This window comes from Fusarium redolens (genome assembly GCF_020744475.1).
Source record: "Fusarium redolens strain MPI-CAGE-AT-0023 chromosome Unknown BKA55scaffold_26, whole genome shotgun sequence".
Lineage (NCBI taxonomy): Eukaryota > Fungi > Ascomycota > Sordariomycetes > Hypocreales > Nectriaceae > Fusarium > Fusarium redolens.
Genome location: NW_025763689.1, coordinates 486,544 through 511,805, shown reverse-complemented (window position 1 = coordinate 511,805; position 25,262 = coordinate 486,544). Strand labels below are relative to the sequence as shown.

General features: G+C 35.5%; 2 protein-coding genes across 2 annotated transcripts; one reads left to right on the top strand and one right to left on the bottom strand.

The window, feature by feature from the left end:
- Positions 1-17,491: 17,491 nt before the first annotated feature.
- Positions 17,492-18,439, top strand: BKA55DRAFT_546008 (uncharacterized protein; the record flags this gene model as incomplete). Its single annotated transcript, XM_046190872.1, has 1 exon — positions 17,492-18,439. The coding sequence occupies one exon, from the start codon at positions 17,492-17,494 to the stop codon at positions 18,437-18,439; it is 948 nt and encodes a 315-aa protein (XP_046042490.1).
- Positions 18,440-19,804: 1,365 nt separating this feature from the next.
- BKA55DRAFT_546007 (uncharacterized protein) lies at positions 19,805-21,264 on the bottom strand (the record flags this gene model as incomplete). Its single annotated transcript, XM_046190871.1, has 4 exons — positions 19,805-20,090; positions 20,183-20,583; positions 20,620-20,729; positions 20,826-21,264. 4 exons carry the CDS (start codon positions 21,262-21,264, stop codon positions 19,805-19,807), a joined length of 1,236 nt encoding a protein of 411 aa, XP_046042489.1.
- Positions 21,265-25,262: the final 3,998 nt, after the last annotated feature.

Here is a 25,262-nt window from a genome sequence, read left to right as displayed (position 1 = left end):
TACTGCTATTAAGGCTTAATTAGCAGGTGCTTCTAATATTATTAATTAAGGTAAGATTTTTTCTATTAATATTATTAATAAAAGTTCCTTAGGAGTTATTAGGCATTAATAAGATATTTTAGAGGTTTTTATATATTTTCGTTTTTTAGGTAATTTTTCTATTTAATTAGGTATATTCTTTATCTATTAATTATATCTATTTCCTTAATTACTTCTGCTTTATAGGCTTCTAGTCTTGTAATTTATTGTGGTTTATTGCCTGTTTTGACTTATATTATGTCTGCTGCTAATTCAAGTAATAAGACGTGAAAAACTAGATAAAGCCTAACTTTTTATAGTAAGTCTAGTTTATAATTATTTTTTAAAATTTTCTTAATAATCTTATATAGTCTGATATATTTATAATCTAATTTATGGCTTAGTTAGTCTGTTTTAATGTTTTTTATAGCTAGGTAGATTATATCTCCCTTTAAGAAAGTTAGTCCCTTTAACTGCTTTAGGTTATAGTAGTTTTTTATATGTTTTCTAATAAATTTAAGTTCTGTTCTTATTTCTTTATATAGGTTTTTAAAGTTATTACTTTTAAGTATAGTAGCTAGATTAACTGATTTTTCTTATTATATATTATAATATATATTTAGTATAAATCTAAAGTTAGTATAAGCTAGTATAAGCTTTATGCTTTTATTATATATAGTATTATAGGCAAGTTGGGCTATTAGTAGTCTCTTAACCTAATTATTCTATTTATAGTTAATATAATACTATAAGTATTATTTAAGTATTTAATTTATTTATTTAGTTTATTTATTAGTTTATAGTTAAAATGCTATTATAAGTTAGTAATTTAGTCCTAGTTATGCTATAAGTAATTGCTAAAATGTTACTGCAAATATAGGTCCTCTATCTAAAAGGATTTTTATAAGTAACCTATATATATTAATAATATACTAATAAAAAACATAAGAAAGTTCTTCTGTATTTATTACTTCTCTATAAGGTAAATAGTAGGAAAATTTTATAAGTTAATTTATAATAATTATAATATTATTATAGAAGATTCTAGTTAAGGGTTCTTTTAATAAAGGTAGCTTGGTTATAAAGTCTATTATAATTAAGTCTTAAGGTTATTATGCTACTAGTAGTGGTTATAATTATCTATAAGGTTTATATCTCTAAGCTTTTATCTTTAAGTAGAGGTCATATTGTTAAATAACCTTTTTTACTATTTTCTTTATTTCCTTTATATTATAGTTTTTTTATATTTTTTTTAATATTTTTATAATGCCTTAGTGGCCATATAGGGGGTATTTATATATATCTTATACTAATTCTTCTTTAAGTTTATTTAGGATGAATTATATATATAGATTATTAGTTATTTTTTATAGATTATAAGGTCTTCTGTTTTCTGCTTTTTTTAGCTATTCTTTAAATTTTATGCTTTTCTGTATTTAAGTAATGGTTTTAGCCGTTTTTATAATTATTTTAACTAGTTAAGTAAACTAGTATTCTCCTTCTAGGTTAAACTCTAAAAGTTATTCCTTAGTTTTAATAGTTCCTATATTAAGGTCGGGTTATCTGCTAATAGCATCTATATATCTATTATTTATGCCTTTATAATATGCAATTATAAAATCGAATTTATATAGGTATTTAGCATATTGCAATTATTATTAATTTAGCTCTTATATTATTATAAAATAAGCTATATTCTTATAGTTAGTAAATACTTTTACTAGGTATTTACTTCCTTTAAGATAGTATTTAAATTCCTTAAAGTAATTAATAATAGCTAGGAATTCCTTATTATAAATAAGGTAATTAAGTTCTGCCTTATATATCTTATAAAAGTAAAAAGCAATAAGGTATAGTATATTATTATTATCCTATTATCCTATCTATCCTCCTAAGGTAAAGTTAGAAGTATTGGTTTTAAGTTTAACTTGCTGGTTTAGGTTAAATATTACTAGGATAGGTTTGCTAGTAATGGCTTCTTTAAGTTATTTAAAAGCTTTTTATACTTAGTTATTTTATTAGAATTATTTATCTTTTTTAGTAATTTTAATAAAAGGGATAGTAATTTTACTAAAGCTTTTAATAAATTATTAATAGTAGTTTATAAATTCTAAGAAAGATTATATTTCTTTTATTAATATAAGGATCTTCTATTTAGTAACTGTAATAATCTTTTATTTATCTATCCTGATTTTATTATAGGAGATTTTATATCTTAAGTAAGTTACCTAAAACTAATAAAAGTAACTTTTTATTAATTTAATAAGTATATTAGTATCTTATAGTGCTTTTAAAACCTTATAGATATATTCTTTATGCTCTTTTTCTATATTAAAGAAGATAAGGATATTATCTAGGTAGTATATTATAAAGATATTAAGGTATTTTTAAAGTATATTTATAATTATATATTAAAATACTGTAGGTATATTAGTTAATCCGAAAGGCATAACTAAATATTTAAATAATCTATATTTTATTCTAAAGGCTATTTTCTATTTATTGCCTTTTTTAATTTAAATAAGATTATAGGCAGATTTAAGATTAAGGGCTATAAATACCTATTTACTAAATAGGCAGTCCTTAAGTTTAGTAATAAGGGATAAGGGTATTTAGTCTTTTTTTATAATCTCGTTAAGTTATCTATAATTTACTATAAGTTATAGTTTATTTATATTAGGTTTTAGTATAAACATAACTAGGTATCTAGCTAAGGATTTTAATAGTTAAATATATTCTTTTTATAGTATATTATTTATCTATTCCTTAAGTATATTAAGCTTATCTCTAGATAGGTTATAGATAAGGAAGAATTTTAAATTCTTTCTATCTTTTAATATAATTTCGATATTATAATTTATATATTAAGGTAACTTAGTATTTAGTTCTTCCTAAAATAATTTCTTATAAATATAATACTCTAGTAATATATTCTTAAGTTAATTATTAAATTCTTTTAAGGCAATTTATTTTATTTATTTAATATCTTAATTTAATTATCTAAATTAACCTTTAAGGATTGCTATTATTCTTCTAATGCGTTTTCTTCTGCCTTTTTTATATATATATTATATTCCTTTTAGAATAGGTAAATATTCTTTATACCAGACTTTACTATCCTCTTTAGTTAAAGTTTAAGATTTCTTATTATTATTTTCTGAATTATCTAACTTATTATCTAAAGGATAATCTTTACAGTTTATCTAGCTAGTTCTCTAGTTAATATAGGGATTATAGCATTATAGCTATAGATATCTAAGTACTAAGTTAAAACTGTTTATTAGGATAATATTAAAGTTAATTCTTTAGTTTTTTCTATTTATAAAGACCTTAAGGTAATTAATTTCTCTAGTAATTTTTCTATTTTTGTATTTATAATTAGTTCCTTCTCCATTAGTAATAGTATAAATTCTTCTTTTTTCCTTATATTTTTATAGTATTTAAAGCTTATTTATTATATTAGGGGAAATAATATTTATATCTGCTTTACTATTTATAAGTATATTAAGCTACTTGCCCTTAATTTATACTTCTAGTTATAAGTAGGTTTTTTAATTTTATTTTATTATTATTTATAGAGCTTTTCTTAAGAGTTCTGGCTCCTCTAGCTCTCTGCTTATTTATTACTTTTCTATAGATAGTATAGATCTTTTCCTTACTTACTTAGGTAATCCCTGCTATATTTACTATAAATGCAGTCTAGGTTATTTAGGCATTTATTAGTATTAATAGCTACTAGGTATTCCTTATAGGCCCTTTTCCCTATTTTATAATTTAAGGTAATATCTTTTTTTTCTTAATTAGTAAGGGGTCTTCCTTTCTCCCTTTCTGTTATTATAAGTAAGTATTAAAGTTATTCTTTTTTAAATTATTTAAAGATATCTCTTAAGGATTCTTCTTTAGAAAGTTCTTCTTCCTATTAGGTTATATCTTAATATACTTTAGTAATACCCTTATTAATAGCTTTATCTTCTTTTATATTAACTTTATGCTATACTTATTATCTTTATTATATAATGTGTTTAGAGTTTTAAATATATATTAAGGCTCTCTTATATATCTCTATATAAGCTTCTAGCCTAGCTATATAAAATCCTTTATATCTTTATATAACTTAATATTCTATTATATTAATAATTAAGTATAGTTTTTATTCTTAATATTCTTTAATTTAAACTAAGAAGTAATTATTTACTACCTTATCTTACTAGTGCTATAGATAGTAATATTATATATATAATATCTATAATATCTATTTATAGTTTAGGTAATATAAATACCTTTATAATTCCTTTTCTAGCTAAATATGCTTTTCTAGGGTTATAAGATCTTTTACTACCTTTTTTATATAGGCTTAGATATAAATATTATTATCTTATTTTATAATTGCTCTTTCTCTAGCAAGTTCTATATATTTCTAGTATTTGTTATTTTAGAAATAGTTTCTAATTTTATTATAATAAGGTATAATTTTAGTATTTTAAACTATTTAGTCCTCCTTATATTTGATTTTCTTAATATCGAGTTCCCCTTATACCTTAGTTACTTTGGCATAGCCTAGGTCTCCATAGTGTTTATTAAGTTGCCTTAAGGTAGTTTTAACAGGAATATTATCTACTATTAGGTAGGGGTTATATATAATTATTTTATCTTAGATCTTAAGGGGTACTCCTAGTTTCTTAAAGGTCCTTATTAATGCTTAGTTAATGCCTTAGTTAAATTCTTTAATACTTAGTTTATTATTTAGGTTAGGGTTAACTTCCTTTCCTTTTCTAACTATTACTATAACCTTATTATATTTACTGTTTTATTTTTTTTATATAGGTACTAGTTCTTATTATTTAACCCTTAATTTTAAGTTTTCTTTTTATTAAATACTTTATTTATTTTAATAGCCCTTTTATTATTTGTTTTATTTTCTTTAGTATTTAGGATCTTTTATATTTTCGGTATATTTAAGTCTTTTCCACTTAATAGTTTTTTTTTTAATTTCCTTTCTTTTTATTATAGTTAATATTTTATATCTTAAGATAGGTTATTCTTTTAGTGCCAGGTTAGGATAATACTTTTTAAGGGTTTCTTCCTTATTAAGGAATAAGTTATATACCTCTAGTAGTCCTAGAATTATAATAAAATCAGTACTAGATATATTATATCTATCTTTTCTAGTTATATTAACTATTTTAATTACTATTTAGGGTTTATTATTCTTTTTTATAATATTAATATATTTCTTTCCTTTAAGTATTAGTTTATATTTTTAGTTAGTTTTAATAGGGTTTTTATATTCTAAGTCCTTATATCCTTTCTTATTATAGTTTTAGTAAGTAAGTTTAGATTTATCTTATTTAACTATTTTAATTTCTATTAGTCTTGCTTTAGTGCTATAAGATGTATTATTATTGCATTTCCTTCCTTAATTAGCATTATAATAAGGTTTATTATCTTATTATTTATTATATTAAGAGTTTTAGGTTTTTTAGGCAAATTGCTAGTTATTAATTCTAACTGCTTAGTTAATATAGTTTATTAAAGTTTTAAGTCTATTTTCTTTATAAAGCTTAGCTTATATTAGTTCTTTAAGTATATTAAAGAAAAATAATATAAATATATCTTAATCTTAAGGTAGTTTAGATACTAACTAAAGGAATTCTACTTTAAGTTTAAATATAAATTAAGTTTATTTAAGTATTTTAATTTTCCTTTTAGCTTATCCTTTTTTATTAATAGTTTTAAATACTTATTATAAGGCTTTCTTAAAAGCTAAGTAGTTAATATATAGTATATAGGTTTAGGGTTTAAGGGCTTTTAGGTCTCCTTTAGTAATTTAGTCTTTAAGGAGTAGCTAGAACTATTATGCGGCAGTGCCCTTAAGGCATCTTAATATATATCTGGTTTTATCTACTTCTTCTATAAACTAGGTTAGATAGTAAGACATAAAGGCTTAGCACTAAGTAAGGAATATAAAGAGCTTGCTTAGAGTTCTATTAAATATCTTAGGCAGGTTAGGCTTAAAGATTTCTCTAGTATCCTTACTGTAAATAATAGTATTAGTAAGGTTATATATTTCTTAAAGTCTATTTTAGTTATTATTAGCCTGCTAAGCTTAGAGGTTTGCTGCTTTAGTAAGCATTTAGTAAAGCTTTACTATTTTAATAATTATATTAGTAATTTATTATTAGAGTTAGATAATATTAAAGTTATTACTACTCTTAAATAAGTTATTATTATTTCCTCCTATATCCTAGTTAGTAAGTAGCTTATTATTAACTAGGGTTAGGGTAATATTAATAGTAGCGTTTTGCTAGATAGGGATAACTAGTATAGCTATTATGTTTATATTACTTAGTGTTTATATAGTATAGTCTAAATAAGAGCTATTAATATATAATAATTAGGTCTAACTATATTAAACTAAGCTATACTAGGTTTATTATTAGCAGATTGCATAAGGCATATAACTAAGCTTATTAAAGTATTATATCTCTTAATAATAAATTTAATATATATTAGGCTTAATTAATATAAAGAAGTTTTATTAATAGCTAGTAAGCTAGAATCTATAAAAGTGCTAATAAATATGTTTTATATACTTATAGTAACTTGCCATAGTAAGTCGGTATTTATACATAAGTTATAAGTCTAATTATAAGTCCTGTTAAGCGGCTTATAATAGAGATAAGGGGAAGCATAAGTTATTAATTAATTAGAGGAAATTTATAGGTTTTATGTAATATAACTGCAAGGATTGTAATACTAATATAGCTTTTATAACTTTATTATTTAAGTTATTAAGTCTAATTATAATTTTTAATAACTTTTATATTTATATTAAGGCCTTATTATTATTCTTTAAGTAAAAGTTAACTTTAATATTATTAACTATTAATCTATTAGTTTTTTTATATAAATTAAAATCTTATTATATAAAAAGTCTTTTTATATACTTCTTAAGGTTATTATTTAAGGCTTTAGTTCTTATTTTTTAATAGTTTAAATAATATACTTAAATTCTTATAAGGTGCCTTTATTTTTAATAATTTTATATTTTCTTTTAGTTAATATAAGACTGATTTTACTATCCTATATATTATTACTAATATATTTAATTAATTAATTAATTTAATTTTAATTTTTAGGTTTAAAAAGAATAGTATATATACTAGCCCTTTTACTTATATTATTTTAGTAATTATTATAAAAGTCTTAATTATTAAAATAAATTATATTTATAAATATTTAACTACCTTAATTAGATTAAGGGTTTTTAATTATTATATATAAGATTTTAAAAATGCCTTTTATTATATTTATAAGTTTATTTATAATTTCCTTACCTATTTATATATTTAAGGTAATTAAATTAAATAAAGAAATATTAATTTTCTTTATATAAAAGTTACTTTTAATATAATTATAAATAAAGGCTTAATATATATTTAGGTTATTTAATCCCTTAATACCTTTCCCTTTCTTAATAAGACTAAGACTTTTTAAGTCCTTTTTTATAATTTACTTTTTAAAAGCCTTAATAACTTATATTTCTTTTTTATTTTTAATATAAATATACTTCCTTATATTTATATTTATATTAATATTAAAGACTTAAAGGTTTATAAATAATAAGATTACTTAATTAATTACTTCCTTATCTTTATTATTATTAAATATAAAGAGATTTATTTAAGCTATTTTAAAAGTCTTAGTAAGCTAGGTAAGGTTATTTATTTTACTAATTACTTTTATTAATAGATATATATTATTATTAAGGTAAGTATAAGATAAAGTATATATTTCTAGATATAAAGGGCTTTTATTTAAGTATTTTTAAATAAGTTTGCCTAGTTTACCTTAAATATTTTAATTAATCTTTTTATTATTATACTCTTTTATACTTATTATATTATAATATAAATAAGAAATAAAAAACCTTTTAATTTAAATATAAATAAGTCTTTTAACCTTAAAGTTACATTTACCTTTATTAATAAAAGTACTTAAGATAAGGGTTTTTTAAATATCGATTTAAGCTATATTACTTAATATATTATAATTAGCTAAGTTATATTTTTTATTATACTTTTAGTTATAATAAATCTTTAGAAAATCGCTTTTTTTAATATAATATTAATATTAATATTACTACCTTAAGTTAATATATTAAGTATTAATATTTATATTAAACTCCTTTTTTAATTAATTAATTAAAGGAATAATTATAAAATAAATTTAAATTCTTAAATATTTAAAAAGAGATATTATTTAGTTTATTATTTTCTTTTCTATTTAAGTATTAAGTATTTTAATATAACCCTTAATTAAGTCTTTAATAGTATTTATTAAGTTAACTTATAGCTTTTATATTATATTAATAAGGTTATTAATATTAAGTTTTTTAACTAGTTTTAAGTTATTTTTTAAAAATAATTTTAAAAGGGTTTTTAATAAGTTTAGGCTTTTAGACTTTAAAGGTATTTTTAATTTCCTTAAAATATTAATAATTCTTAGCTTTAGTTATTTTATTATTAATAATTAATTTAATTATTTAAGTAAAATCTTTATAAGATATTACTTTTATCTTATCCTAGGTTTAAGTAGCTTTATAAATACCTTTATATTAGTTTTAAGTTTTATTAATTTTAGGCTATATTAGGTATATTATAATTTATAAGATATAATATACTTTTAGTATTTTCTTATTAAGTTAAGGCTAGATTTTTTTATATAATAAATTCTAATACTACCTTAATATAAAAAGTTATTATAAAGTAATATTAACTTTATAGTTCTAATATTGCTCTTTATATATATAAGCTATTTAGTTTTACTATACCTAGCTTAATAACTAAGGGATTTATTACTTTTTATTACTTTTATAAGTTATTTTTATTATTTATTTTAACCGCTTATTTATTTTTTATTAAGTATATTTCCTTTTCTTTTTTATTATTATAATATATAATTTAAGTAATATAAAAGTACTTCTTTTCTAAATAATTAAGTTATTTAAAAGTCTTTTTAAAAATTAATTATATTAATAAAGTAAATTTTCTAAGTTTTAAAGACTAATTTAAAGGTAAAAAGTAATAATAATAAAAAAAACTATATAAAATAATATCTTCTAATACTTTTTAATTATAAGCTAAATATAAACTATTAATTAGGTTTAATTAAGATAAGGTCTTTCTATAAAATAAAGAATTAAATAATTAGTTTAATAATATTAAATATAAAGGAAAAGAGTATAAAAGTATATATAAAAAAGGCATAAAAAGTAGGCTATAATATATATAAGTCTTATTATTTTAAGTTTATAAATAAAAATAAAGTATAAAGCTATCTTATTATTTAAGGAGTATTTTTAGGCTAAGGAGTTAAAGTAAATTTATTAATATATTTAGCTTTTATTAAGTACCTTTAAGAACTTAATACTTCTCTCTAAAATAGTGCCTAGTATAGTTATTATTAATAGTAAGTATATAACTATATAATATATAAATAATTACTAGTTTAAGTAAGTTAAGGTAAAGATAAAGTCTTTTAAACTTAAAGAGCTAATTTAAGCTAAGTTAAATCTCTTAATATATTAAACTTATACTATAAATTAGTTAATTAATTTATTTTATAAAAGTAAATATTATAAGTTAGTAAAAGAATAATATATTAAGCTAAAACTCTAGAAATAGGATATTTAATAAAGTTAGTATAATTAATATAATCTAATATAATATAAAAACAGGCCCTATTTCACACTTACTACTAGGTATTAAAAACAAAAACAGGGCCTATTTTAATATAAGATAATCCCTATTAAAATTAGGATATATAATTGGATTAAAACATAAAACAGGCCCTGTTTTTATCTTTAATACTTAAGTAGTGCAGCAGTATACGCCCGGCGTTCACGATCCGCCAATGATCCAACACGGGTCATCGTTTCCTCCTAGGTGCGAATGATGTGCCTGATAACCGTTCTCTAGTTTCTGAAGTCCATGTCTGGGAAATCCGTGTCCCTAAGGCCCATGCACTGGAAATTCATGTTCCTGAAGTCCGTGTTCTTAAAATCCCATCTCATGGTTTTTAGCCTGTTGGAAGGAAACCGGGTTACCTGGTAAACTAGCAAAAACATGGAATCAAGTAGGAGTGCCAATGTCTCTTGACAGTGTCGAGGAGATTCTCTATTGCAAGCATCCCCGTTAACCTCTTCAGCTACGCGACGATGGTAACTTGATGGCGCTATTCAGAAGATCCGGTAGATTCTTGGCATTGAAGTTGCAGCTACTTCTCGTTGTGGCTTGTGCACTCTAGCATATGTCGGGAAATCCAAGGTCAGATCAACCCGACGGGGCCGGTATCGCCTTTTGTCACGGTGTATTTATAGCTATGAATGCAGTTACGCTAAGTAATATGTCAAATCTCTCTCGGGCTGGATGGATGGAACTAAGGGGAGGAGGGAGTTGGGTCCTCAAAGAGCCATAGAACAGTCGTCCGAGGCCAGGTCTTGACAATGGGCAGGGAAGAGTGCTATGCGCAATGCACTGGGTGCGAAAAGCTAAGATACACTGCCGGCTTCTGTCGCAGAGTCGCCGTACTCGCTCGGTTGCTCAGTTGGTAGACTGAGAAGAGCAGTGCTTATTCCTGTTATCGTGTTTACTGAGTCTCTTCCAACGCCATCTCAAAGGCTATTAGAATTCGTGATGCTGTAAGTGGGATATGTCCCAACTGCCCGGTTTGGCAAGAGCCGACCCAACATGGCAGATTGCTCCGCGGTCCGCTGAACAGTCGGTTACGGAGTCGCCCTGCGGTAGGTAACCCTCCTAGGTCTTGTGCCTTGGGCTCTAAGTAGAGCTTGCCTTGGATTTGCGATGAGCAATCTTTTGTTCATCTGAATTTCCGCGCTTAATGATGCAAGGCTCCCATAAAGAAATGTGGCTGCACAAGCCTTACTATTCCTGATGCAGGTCCCAGGATGCGTGGCGAGGCTGCCTTATAGATATCCTCATCGCGACCTTCAGTCCCGATTTTCAAGAAAGGAATAGATACCGGTCCGGCAACGAAGACCTCAATAGCCCGGGCCATAAGCTCATCTCTCCGGGCCGCACCAAGCGCTCTTCCTGTCATACCTGTCAGAGCCATTGCTGTGGTGTTGTGAGGTCACAAGCGAAGGCGAAGGCGTCGGCGGAGATTGAGGGGAACAGGAGTGAAAAAACAATGCCCAAATCAAGGTACGGCTGTAACCTCTGCAACATGGCGCTACGTAACTCATCGTACTGCTTTGACTTCTATCACTATAGAATTTAGATGGAGAAAGAATTATCTTTATTAGCTCTATCTTAATTGGATCAAACCTCTGTCTGTACGCGTTGGGAGCCTTCGCACAGTTAAGAGATAGAAAGTGCAGTTTCGACTGCGCCACAAAGCACCCTTCGACTGCGCCACGAAGCGCCTTTCGACTGCGCCACAAACCGTAGCTTACACAGCGCTCAAGACGCTGTGGCCCGCCGTAGTCAGCTAACCTCGATTAACGTTGTTATTACGGTTGGGCAATGGCTACTGTTTTACATTTGACTGCTCTATGTTGCAGAAAGTCGCACTCGACTGCGCCACAAAATGCGAGTGCATTTTTGACTGCGCCACAAAATGTCAGTTCTGACTGTGCTATTTTATATCACTTTGCACCAACTGTAGTTATTTACATCTTATACCATGTCCTGCAGCGGCATATAAACTTGGATCCCCTTTAGCAGTATACTAGCCCATATGGTTGGCCGAATCTCGCGGCTTGGCATGGTTGAGGACAATCGCTTCAATAGCATCAGCGAAGTTTCCCTGGACTGCCAAGTGTAGTGCGGTGAGTCGGCCTGGTTCCAAGGTTAGAGCCCAGATTACCCTCGATGAGAGTTTTTCTAACAGAAGTCCGTCGCTCACGGCCATGATTTGCGGCTCGGTGCAGTGCCGTCTACCACTGACGTTGATACGATTGATATCTGTTGGAAGCATGTTGTCTCGAATAATATTCATCGTTGGCATAGACCAATACGTGATAGATTCTTCAAGTGCAATATCCCAACTCAAATTAATCATTCCTAAGCTTTACAGTCGCTCTTTAGAGACGAATGCATTGATAATGCCTTTGTACTCCAATGATAGATGTAGTGGGGTGAACTTATCCTCATCGACTTGCCGGATTTCTTTAGCATGCACTTGACATATTCTTCAATGAGTCTTGGGTCATGGTGTTGCCAAGCGAAGTCGTGCAGTAGAACACGACCTACGTTATCCCTGGCTTTAAATCGGTTGTTCAAGTTCATCGCCTACACTAGACCTTAACACATAAGTAATTATAATATTCTCTCTGTTTGCGGAAAGTTTCTGTTACCTTTTTAGGCTCTCGTTATTTGTGACTGAGGAATGATCATCAACAATCCCTTTGCATAGACTACATCACGTGTTATCACCGTCCTCTATGTGATCATGATTGCTGAACGTAAAAGGTCTGTCATTATACATATCTTGGTGGGAATTCTTTATTTTTCACGAACAGACTTTTGACCGTGATATCGTTAAGACGACGCGATAGATGATCACCTTGCATGCCATGTCGGCTTTCAGATTGGAGACTGCTACGCGAAGAAAAGACGGCAGCTTCTACCGTGTTGTTCAGTGTTCCAGTGTGAATAGACTCATAGTCGCCATGGCCTTGCCGAACCGGAATTGAATGACCATTAAGTCGGGCGAATAGACTCGTAAGTGTCGAACATATGGTCCCGGTCTTTTACAATGGAAAGCAGGCAATGGTGGCATTTCACTTCCTAGATGGCCCAAATACATTTGTTATTGTCCTTGTCTCTTGTCGACTGTATTTAGGGTTGTTCATCCAGCTAGCTTTTGGGACGGCCATATCTGGTGGAAGCGTGCATGTCCAACTGACAGCTCCACAGCCAAAGACTCCTTGTCAGTACCCACAACGGAAGTGCATCCGGTTTGAACAGGTGGGCTAATAGTGGGCCCTATTGAGAATTTGAATTGTGGGGTATCTTCTATATATAGCCTCATGTCCATAGGAGGTTCAGTCTTGTTTAGGGCTGGTATCGCAGGGCATTGACGGAATTCGTTCGTATCCTGGTATCTGTTAACTAGGGCTTCAGTCGAAATACTCCGTGAGCCAGTAAAAACCACAGTTCATATTTGATTCCCCTAATCTTTTGCTCGTGGGAGGGAAGGAAATTCTAATTGAGGCTAGCGCAAACTTTAGTGCTTATCCGACCCACCTTTTAATCTTGGTCCAAGCCGTGAAGTTGGAGGAGGCTATGGAGACCCTCATGGGGTCAAGCTAAAAAAGCACCCAAGGGCCTAATGTGGCCTTTGGATTGTTGGATAACCTCACGGTCGTAGATTCTGTTTGTCAAGAACCGCACCTTGAGGAACTGCGAGATAGTGCTCTGCAGTAACTAAAAGAACGAAAGTGCGGATATTACGGTAGTTAGTCATTCCATAGAGAGAAGATACAACGGTCTTGAAGACTGAACGACTTGTGATGGGCCGTAACCCAAATCTATCAGCATTTCAACGGCGTGGGAGTAAATACATGGTATAACTTACTGCACTTGTTATTAGTGAGACTTCCAGAATGATGGTATAAAGCTTACGGAAGTATAGCCGACTTTTCCATTTTGTAGTTAAGATCCATATTGACGTGTAGGCAGGTCGTCTGGGATCATCTGGGGACATTTCAGACGTTAACCACGCGGTGCCCTGACCAACAAATAATGCAATTGTGCACTTGATAGCAACTGAATCGGTAAACTCATACACAAGAAACGGGATGGTTACAACCTTTAGTTAATAATAAGACTCTGGGAGATGCCGCGAGAGGGCTTGTCGAGCCTCACACAGGGGTTACTAAACTGCACCTTTGGCGTTAAAGCCTTCCGTAGCTAACGAAGATTATCAACCTCATTCCTGCAACGGCGACGGCCACTGTTGGCCGGAGCCATGGTGAACCAACCCGTTTGCTATTATGAATTTTTAGTGTATCCGACTTGTTAAAATCTACTGGGGCTCTCATGACCGCGCCCGGTTTAGAACTGCCCTCGGCACTTTACTCGAGCCCGAACAATTAACAAAATATCTCTTTAAACGCCTTGCTTGCGCCAACACAGCAGCTTTTAAAGTATGTTCGAATCTAAGCCGCAGAAGAAAGGCTAGCACTGGTAACATAAGGAACCATTACATACACTCCCGCCACCATCTATTTCAGTTGGTTATCTTGTAATACCTGGGACATTAGATATAGTGTTTCCTAGGTATAGTCGGCATGGCAGCTGGCCGCATACCTGAAATAAGCTCTCCTACCCTCCTCCCATTGTTGTGTCGCTTGGACTTTAACTATATGCTACCTGCAAGTTGATTCCCTTGACTGAGAACCCCCTACACGAGCCCTGCCCTTGCCTTCTTAATGCCGACTGCTGCATTTTATAGTTTTGGCGTCCCAGTGCATGGATGGCTATATTTCTTAATTGTCGAATAGTATACTTCATTGCCACCTTTATTATTTGTCTTTGTTAGCTATTATCTCTTACTTCTCTATTTTCCTCCTCGTCCTCCTGGCTGACTGCTCTATCATGTAGCACACATTCAACCTGATAATGCTACTAAGCTTTTCCATGTTTACCTAAGTGAGCACTCTATTTAGTATGAAAACCCATATCTGAGTAAGATGTTCTGATGTATAAGAAACAATGTATACCGTTGAAGTTAATAACAACTGACCAACTGCTTGGGTTCTTCTCTTCCTGCTTTTCCCTTCGATTTCAGGAGGTCTCTCGTATTTATATCTTTCAAGAACTGTGCAAAGGACAGTTCTTCCATGGTTCTCTCTCTTGCTCTGCAGAGGCCTTTATGAATGTGCTAGCGGCAACAGATGAGCAGATAAAGAATTATAAAGTTCGTAAGAATATCAACTACAGAATACAATTTATAGAGGTAAAAGTGAGACCTGTTTTGTGAAGCTGGTTACAGTCATTAGTTGAGATAGAACTATAGATTTCGAGCCTTTTTTTTACCCATGCTACTGAGCTACTTTCTACATGACTTGGACTCAGCCTTTAGCCCATGTTTAAGTGGCTTGCGTTTTCGCGCTAAAAATGCACCGGCTGCGGCTTGCATCAACCGAGGACAAATTAAATTCCTCAGGGAGATTGGCCCCATTTCTATACCTTAGCGTCTATGTGCTATTGGACGTCTAGACAGTCCGGATAGGCCGTTCCGACGGTGAAAATGTGGGACTTGCAGGGCTTGGCATCGCTACGTACTGCCAAATGGATTGTCAAATGTACAGTCGTAAGGTGTTGCCTTTGAAACGTATCTTTATACTTGCATGTAGGACCTTACCTTACGAAAGGAAACTTACCAAGGTTTACTTGGTTACTATGGAGGCTTTGGGACAAGCTTTATATTATGTTAAAAAACTGTGCTCCTTGTCATGCTGCCTGACCTACGGCTACTCCAGTCATATAGAGAAGTGAAGGAATTCTAAAGTAAAGGTCCTATTTGCGCTCCAGAGATCAAGGCATTGTATAAATGCTGGATAGAATAACATATTTGCTTGCTGCCAAGTCGGAACCGAGTGGCTTCCTTTTCGTCATAGATGGTGCCGCTCTGTATAGTAGAGATGCCAGGGGGATGCAGACCACAAACAATATGTCAAGATAGCCGTCGTGCTAGCTAGGCCCCCGCTCCGTTGATAGTACATGCTTGATTCAATGTCTACATATCGTGATGGCTTTGGTGGTAATAATTGACTGGTCTTAGCTTTAGCCAGACGATAGTATGACTAGAGTGAATAGATAAGGATAGTTGACAACTCTCCTAAAGAAGAAACACGGCCTTCTACTTCGATAGCCCTGTTATTTTTGTCTTGCGAAACGTCTGCACAGTTCGTCCAGCCTCCTACGTCTTGATTGTTAATCGGTGCAAGAGATCCCTCCGAACTGTGATTTCACAGCTCGATACTCGCGCCTTCGCCCTCTAGGAACGGCAAGCCTCTCAGAAACACAGTAAGAAGAGCACTTTATGGCTTTGCATCTGTATAATAAATAGAATAGCACTTAGAATAGTAAAAGGCTAGTTGGCTATTACAGAGTTAGTTTATTCTCTTTATCTGTTGGCCCTTAAAGACTTATATAAAAAGCCTTTTTATAAGTAGCTGTAAGGGTATTAATAATAACCCTTATTATATAGAATTTTGTGTTCTCTGTTAATGTATAGGACAGGAAATCTATTATGCCTGCTGAAGGCAAATAGTAAGAAATACCTATATATAACTCTGTGATATATACACACATAGAGCTTTAACAAATTAGAGCCATAGAAAAGACATTATATTACCTTCTAGGTAAGGAGGCTCTAGCAGCATTGTTAAAAGGTTGCTAAAAATAAAGCCAGCTATTGCCCTCCAAAGTGTAGTTATTTTATTTTTCTAATATTGCTAAAGTAAAGCCAACCTCGTCCATCTCTATATAGCTGATAATTAAGATGTTATATAGTATAGCCACAGCAACCTTATTTCGCATATATACAAGGACTGTGAGATCTGCTTAGCAGCCAGCACGCACTTCTTCTTTCAACAGCAGAGATAGTTAGTGATGAAATTTTTGCTTTATAAAGATCGAATATAGCCTCATAAAGAAGAAGGAGAGACCCAAGAAGATTGGAGCGAGGAGTCCTAAACGAAGAACAAAGCGTAGGCAAGCAAGCAGCTTTACCTAAGTCTATAATAATAGCCCTGTCAGCAATTATATACATAAAACCGCATCTATGCAATACCAGTATATTGATTATTTTGCTTTTATTATCGTGCTCACTTATAACAAATATAATTATCTGATCTAACTGCCTCCTCTGAGGTCAGTGATATGGTGGAGGTGACCATCTTGGCACCGTGTTTGTCTCCACTTAAAGTTTTCCGACATCCCTACCCTTGTCAAATGTCGTATCCCGTGTCTCACTACGAGCCAAACGACAAAGGTGAATAGCCAATAACATTGCTCCCTTTTGAAAAAGTCGCAGAGCTAACCAAAATAGATGAGCGACCGCAAATCAAATTAGGGCTAGCTCAGTGGATAGTGGGGGCAGTTGGGAGGGACGGACTGTCGGTTCAGTGCTCCGGAGTGTCATCTTGATACCCTGGGGACTTGTCCATCTTCTCACGCTTCCAATGAGCTTCCCTGGGGGCCATGCGCTACTGCATCTACTAGCGTTACCCACCATCCCCTGTCTCCCTACTCCGTCATCAGACAACAAACACCGACTGACCCTAGTACTAGGTGTCGAGAACGATCTGACAATAACTGAAATGAAGAAGCTGTCACACGCAATTATTTATATATAGCCCTCCTCTCCCTCTTAAACTCGTGTCTTTCTTATCTATCATCCACTCTTCATGCACCTTCCTCATTGTTCTAGTTCCCCCATGATCATGTTACTATCACAACTGAGCTTGGCGGCCCCTAAAGCCACATTATCCTTTCAAGCCGACAGTGACAATCTTCCTCCCAGCCTGCACACATCTCATATCCGGTTCAACTGGCTTGAAGGATCAAGCTCCAGAATCACCTCGCCATCTGTCAAGTCTATCCATCACGGCGACATTCCCCGTGAGGCTCAAGCGTTATGGATCGATAAGGAGGACCGTTGGCCCCTTGGGCATGCCATCACGGTGGTATTCCTTGAACGGCCAATCCATTGTCACGCCGACAGGGTGATTCAGATAGTCGCCCAATGTGCTGAGCAGTGGGTCCAAGACGCAAACATCAGTTTTCAATTTCTGGCAACCACAACAAATAACCACGCCATGGGAAGAGCTGACCTCCAAATCACTTTTCAGCCTGGTATTAGTTGGTCTGTCATTGGAACACAGGCGCTAAGGGTCCCAGGAAGAACTATGAATCTTGCAGTAGAGCCATGGCATGCGGCAGATCAGATCCGTCGTATGGCATTCCATGAGCTTGGGCACGCCCTTGGATTCCGTCACGAGCACGCCTCCCCGGCATCCAACCTCAAGTTCGACAAGGCAAAATGGATAATAGATACTGGTAAAACAGAGGAAGACTTCGAGGCGAACTTTGAAAAGCGAATTGATTACCGGCCTCGCCTTGTTTCAAAATTCGACCGGCAATCCATCATGATCTACAAGACCCTTTCAGAGTGTGAATGGAATGTGGACGGAGTTGATATCCCTTTGACCAATCGTCTATCCGTCATAGACCAGGCAGTTATCAAAATTGCATATCCCTTCCAAGCAACCAATCGTCAACTTGTCAATGGCAAGTGGTACTGTCAGAACGGGACCTGCAAGCCAAGAAGGGCTCAATGTAATCTTTGCAAGCATATTTCAAAGCTTTCTCCTTTGGGTGAATAGGAATGGTCGGAAGTCGGCTCGATAAAAGGTCCTGGGCAGAACATGTCATATCGCCGATGGTTTCGTACACGGAGTTAGGTTTCATAATAAGTTTCTCTATTAACATATTAAGTTTCTGGTTATACTACGTTCCTTTGTAGATAGTATATGTTTTGAGAAGATTTAGATGTAATTAGATAGTTATTGATTATTTTCTTATTAGCGTTGACCCGAAAATGATGTTACTATGACCTAGATAAGGTGAGTTCTCTTTGACAACTTGCATTCAAACGTTGACAATTGTCAAAAGGTGGGATCAACATGATTAGCTCGCGGACCTACTACTCAGACAATCTTCTCTTCTTTTCTATAAGGCGACCGGCATCTCCTCTTATCATTCTAGAAACCAAGGCTCTTCAAACCCTCTGTTATGTGCCCCTCTACTGTGTATTCCATAACAGTTGAATAGCTAGTTTTCCGCCATATCAGGGAACGTGACGAAGGACGGTATGTTAGGGACTCATCTGGTCTCAAACGTTTGGGTTGATCCGTAGCATATGGACCAGATACCTAGACCCTATTCAAATGCGGGTCTTGAAAAAGTTAAATTACATCTAACCAGCCAAGACTCATACTAGCAGCAGGTCAAGATATCAGAGCGTTGTTCGTTCAAGTTGGTCACATCCCCTGAATAACCGCCGCGCCGCCAAACTAATGGTCTCATAAGGATGCAGGAAAACCTGAGGCATGGCGCTGACATGCTGTTTCACCGCCCCTGTCAGGGCTGGGAAGCCGTGCTTAGATGTGATCCACTCAATGGAGCTGAATGAGTGGCTGCTGACCGCCAAGATGCTGCCGATAAAAAACTTTAAATAGCGGGCAAATAGCGGGCATATCAAGGATCGGCTCAGTTTAATTAATACCCGTTGGCTCGAGCCCGGGGGGTGGGGCCAACTAGGCAAGCTTAGTTGGGCACAATACCTTGAGACACGTAGTTTATACTACCAAGTCTAGTTTATACCACCCCTTGGCATTATATACTCTATAGAAAGTAGCTACTATTTCATATAGTAGTTCCATTTTGCCATAGACAGGGCATAGCCTTATTGATTAAGAGCGCTGAATTTGTTAAGTAAAGCAGGATATAGACTTATTATTTATGACCTAAGGCGAAGATGTGGTTTAAACTACTACACCACAATTTATACTACTTGAGATATATAACAACTCTACCCCATAGGCCCTTCAAGCTACGCCTGATTAGAATGGATGCAGTTCTGCATTAGTGAACAATCCACGCTTAGTGATCTCCCAGATGCCAATGTCCAGCCACACTGCAACATCAAGCGACTCGAACTCTTGCGGCTTGCGATTGACCAGCTCCTGTCACTGAAAGGTTACAAATCTACCAAGCTCGGCTTCTTTCTTCTTCGCTTCTTCTGTCGTGGCGTTCTGGGGGGCAGGGTTGAATCTCCGCCAATTGGTGAAGCAGCGATCGGCAGTGAAGCCGGAATGGTGGGCGTCGGGGTCAATCCAGTCACCCTTGGACATGGCGATCTGGATTATGGTATCACCGACCATGAAGACACTGATGTCTCTCCACTTTGTCAAAGATTGCTTGAGTTCCTGGTGGAAATACATCTTTCCACCGTAACCCATGCCATCACTATTGCTTGTGCAACATCTCAGCAGACTGGTGAGTGTCGGGTTGTCGGACGAACCAGTCAATATGTCACAGGGTCCTGTGCTTGACGAGCCCCGCACGATGAAACGCTCTGATAATCTTGCATAGTATAATCCGAAGATTGAGAGTAGCAAACTTTAGGGCGGAAGCGGAACTCGGGAGGTGTTATCTCGTCCTTCGTAATATCATGCAGGATCTTTGCGCCAGGCAGTTCATACATATCTGCATCATCCTCTTTAGGTCTTGGGTATTGAGATATGTCTCCTGAAAACAGATAATTTGCTCTCTTGATCTGGTCATTCAGACATGCGAAGTCAAATCCGTGATCGACGCTGTCTTCTGTACGGTGAGGGCGTCGCATGTGGGTAAAGAGGGTCGTGTCCTTGTTGAGATTGCCGAGATAATCGCCCATCGCGCCGCACGCAACCTTGTGCTTCAGCCACTGCCAGCTCTTGAACTTAACCGTCATGTAGCCAGTATACTTTGCCTACAGTAGAGTGAGAACGATCCCGTGAACCTTGATTCCCACATCGTCTGGCCCTATAAGGGGCTCCTGGTCGTTCGCCTTTGCGTCCTCGTGGTTTTTGGTACCCGTATTGTAGCAGAGTCCAACTCCGGCATCCTCCTCTAGATTTTTGTAGAACTCAGCATCCAGTGTGCTGAGCAGGAGACGCTAGAAGTGATCGGTTGGTGTGACGTCGATCGATCGAATGCAACCCTCACCATAGATGGTCTGGGACTCAGGGTCACCGATACCGCAAAGCACAACGTGTACTCCAGGGCAATACCCCGACGTTCTGGGCGGTGGGGAAATGAGTGAAGGTGGTGCTGGACCGCCACCACCATCTAATCTCTTCCAGGCGTTGTCCACGTCCATGGGCATCCACGTAGCTGTTTGCGAGTTCGATCTATACCCTCCCTGCCTTCGTAGAGCCGCTTCGTCTCGCATTGCCTCATGAATTGGACCCCACCCATGTGTTTCATAATGGGGGGCTACCAATTTTCTAAGATTCTGGAAGAACTTGACCTTGGCGTTGAGAAACATGCCCTGTAGCTCAGCGATCGTGACCCCGGTCTTTTGCTGTATCGCGCTCTGCTGGGCGTGAGCTCTCCCTCCTGGTAGCTGGGAAGGGGCTTGTGATCTTGGCTTCCTGTTGGGCATATCGGACGACTGGTGACATCTGACAGACTTGAAGTAGTGTGCGAAGACGTCTCAGGTTACAGGTTAAGGCTTGAGCTGAAATGAGACACCATAGGCGAGTTGTGTGTACGTGAAGTAAAAAATGTTTCTTAAAAGTGTGGCCTGTGTTCTGGACTGTGTTCACGGATAGCTGCAGTTGGGCTTGCTTGGGGGGCACTGTACTTTATTGGTTTGTCAGATACTGGAGCGTGACATTTTGCGTGAAGTTCGTAGTGAACAGTTCGTTTCTGAAGCATCTTGGAAGCCTTGGTGATGGTAAAATGCCAGTCTCATGGTGTTGATGACCTCGAGTCAGATGTGCAATTCTAACACCACTCTGACTGTAGTTCCAAACCGAATAGTTCTGACCAATCCGCACACTACATTCCCATGTAGTGGATACAGCGTGCACGGAGAACTAGCGCAGTCAACTTTGACTACTGAGAAATGCAGTTTATACTACACAGACCTGGTATGAACTAATTTTTGCTACACCTGCTAGTACCAAATAGGAAGGCCTCTACAATGATAAGATGAAATTGCAAGACAGTGTATTCTCCACTCGACAGTGCAAGAATATATACATAAATATGGGCTAGATTAGCGCCTCGTCGAGGAAATACCTTAATAAGAACTAAACTATTAGATATTTATCACAGCGCGTGCCGTTGAGGAGCACATTAAAGCTCTTGCATAAGAATCAACAGTCTAGACTAGTCTAGGTTAAGTCTAAACTGGATTGACCATGTTATATGATTCGCTGCTGTGGTTCCATATTACATTTCCAAAGCATCCTCAAACAACCATTCCCATTCAAACCTCCGGACTGGAGTTCAGCGCTGCTTTCACCTAAGAGGAGGGCGCTGTGACGGTCATTTATCCACTTCATGTGGTGAAACAGACTGAGAGTGAGTTCTGGCGGGGCTTGACGGAGGTCCGAAAGGTAGCTGTGAACCATCGTGCTCGTGGAGGTCCACAGGCATTCCAAGTTCGTTCAATCGAGGCAGAGACGGGGTATAGCGTGCCTTTTTTGGCTTCAATCCTAAGACGCAGAGCGTCGACGACCTTTTCTTCCATAAAGTTGACAACTCTTCCAGTTCCGTTGTACAGACGTTTGCCCACACGCCGTAGAAATCCAGGTTCATTGGTGTTGAGGCGATTAATCGGAGGCGGCGGAGGACGAGCCCCGCCGCAGTGGTGAGATTGAGGGTGTGAGGCGGGTGAAATAGAAAATTGCATAACATGCGATGTTCCGGCTCCTAGTAGCGAGACATGCCTGGGTTCCAGATCTCATTATTTTTGAGCAGTATCTGTTGTTCGTAGTTTGCGGGGCACATCGCTGTGATACTTCTTCACCAAGCCTCGCCACCTGGTCCGAATGGTGACCATTTCATTTTCAAGATGTAGAAAAGTGTGGTCAAAAGAGGGTCAAGCTAGGTGTCTGAGTCCGGCAGCCTAGCTGTTTTGAGTGCTCTTTGTTCTGCTGGTGGCTTGATGCCACCTAACGACTTAATCATATGTCCAAGCGTGAATGACATGCAATAGGTTACTGGATCAGAACGGTAACTAGTTCTCTTTTAGTAGTGTTTTGAATCGTTCTACAGATCCCATGGTTTCATCAGGATGCGGCTATCACCTGTCCAAATTCGGAAACTTGTAACAAGCTTCACGAAGATGTCTCTCAGTATCTTAGCAGTCTCCTTTCTTATGCCCGTCGATCCACTTATGCAGATCGATACAGGAACAAGGCTCATTCTTTCGCGACCGATATTTTACAATACCTTTCCAAGAACGTAATCTGCACATATCCTATAGCCAAACTCGGGTCATATTCTACCGCAATCCATCTTATTTACTTAGAGTTATATCGTCACTTGCTTTTCTCTGTAAGATGCTCTAATATTTTCAGTGAATATTACTAATTCTTCTTAGTTGCATGGCGCCAGTCTGAGCCTGATCCAGAAGCTCGACGCATCAATGAGTGCCTTCGGGACATCGCTGTTCTGCTTACCTGGGGCAGCTTTATCCTCACCCACATGCTTCTTTTAGTTCCTACCATCTTCTTCAGTTGCGTCATACTATGGACCTGATTCTTCATTATCCTTCGCTCGAACGCAAGCAGCTCTGAAATCCATCTAGCCAGGCCCTTGATCTTATGGTGCTTTTGCGTCAGTCATGTAAGCTCATGGACTCTCACAAACCAGGGCTCCATTCTACAACTTTAATATCCAGTCTACTGCATCACTTTCTCTATCATCCCTTCTCGGTTGCACCGGGTTCTTGTCAAGTTTCCCTCTTGTGGCATCCATATCGCTACCATCCTGGCATGTAGCTTTGTCGTTGAGACCTTCTTATAATCGAGTCGCGTGGTTGGAGCGAGAATCTGCGTTTTCAACAGCATTCAACGAATTGGGTAGTACTTGCAGACATTATTGGATATGCCATAGAACGATATCTTTGGGCACTTAGAGATTCTTCAGGCATTGATGTGTTTCTCGGCGAGTTCTTGGTATGTATCTTGGCTTTTTTTATAGAGATACTGGGTGGATTGATGAACTGATATATGCGCGGAGAGCCTCTGCTCCGACGAGTCTTTGATACAGTCCCGTGCAAAAGTTCCGACACATCCGAGGTCCGGACCCCGCTTTCAATTAAACATCAACATCAACACCACAACTTCATCGCGTTATTTCTATAGGAAAAGATGCCTCGAATACGGCAAAAAACACATCATTCTCCTTGCAAAAGAACGAGGTTTGTGACGATGTACGAATCAGGTGTTCGCGTGCAGGATATCGCAGACAGTGAGGGGCTAAGTCGGCACGCGATCTATGGAGTCATTCGACGGTACCGTCACCAACAATCAGCAAAAGATTTACCTCGCTCTGGAAGGCCATCACGACTATCAGATATAGATAAAAATCATATCAAAATACTCATTGGAAGAAACGCTTTTATCTCATACCAAGAAATAATTGATTGCACCTGTTTGAACTGCAAAAGAAGCACAATTCGTCGCTGGCTTATCAATCAGAAGATACAACACAAGCTTGCACTTCGACGCCCGTTTCTCAGCGAAGAAAGTGCTCAATTGAGAAAAGCTTTCTGTGAAAAATATCGTCATGAAGATGAGTCTTTTTGGTATAGCTGGTGGTTTTCTGATGAGGTCTCTATCGACCGTACAGACGGTGACTATACCAAGTGGTCATTTTACTCTGCTGTAAGTCTAGCCCCTTCTATTTCAGAAGCTTCTTTTGACAACACCACAGGGTGAGAGACTCCATCAAGATAAGGTGCAGCCCTGTAGACGGCCTGCCAGACATTCTCAGATGTTCTTTGGTGCAATTCACTATGATAAGCCGTCTAGGATCGTCCCTCTTGCCGGCGATCCTGAGTCTGAGAGGGGAGGCGTAACAGGAAGGATTATTCTATCCTGTTTACAGTCTTATCTTCCCGGACTGGTCGAGGAAGGAGAGACTTTTCAGCACGACAACGCCCGTACATATAAATGCCGGAAAGTTCAGAATTGGCTGCTGCCCTGGGCAAGAAGAACAGGAGTCTTTCTTGCTGACTGGCCGCCATACAGCCCTGATCTCAACCCCATTGAAAATCTATGGAAAGTCCTGAAGAAGAGGATATGCGATAGATATCCTGAAATTGCTGCTTATCCAAAGTCTGCAGCAGCTTTGGCCCGGCTGATTGAAGCTGCAGAGGAGCTTTGGTCGGAGGTCGAAGATGAAGTGGTCAAAAACGTGATAAAATCGATGCCCGACCGGTTGAACGCCTGTTACAACGCAAATGGCTATTATACCAAGTATTAAACTATATTTCTGGAATCTCCTTTTAAGTCTCTACAGATTGATATATATATTATCTAAATTGAAGAATTATTGCCCATGCAATTGCAATCCGAAATGGCAGTATGAGATCGAGGTAGTTGGGGTGGATCCGGAATGTGTCGGAACTTTTGCACGCCCACT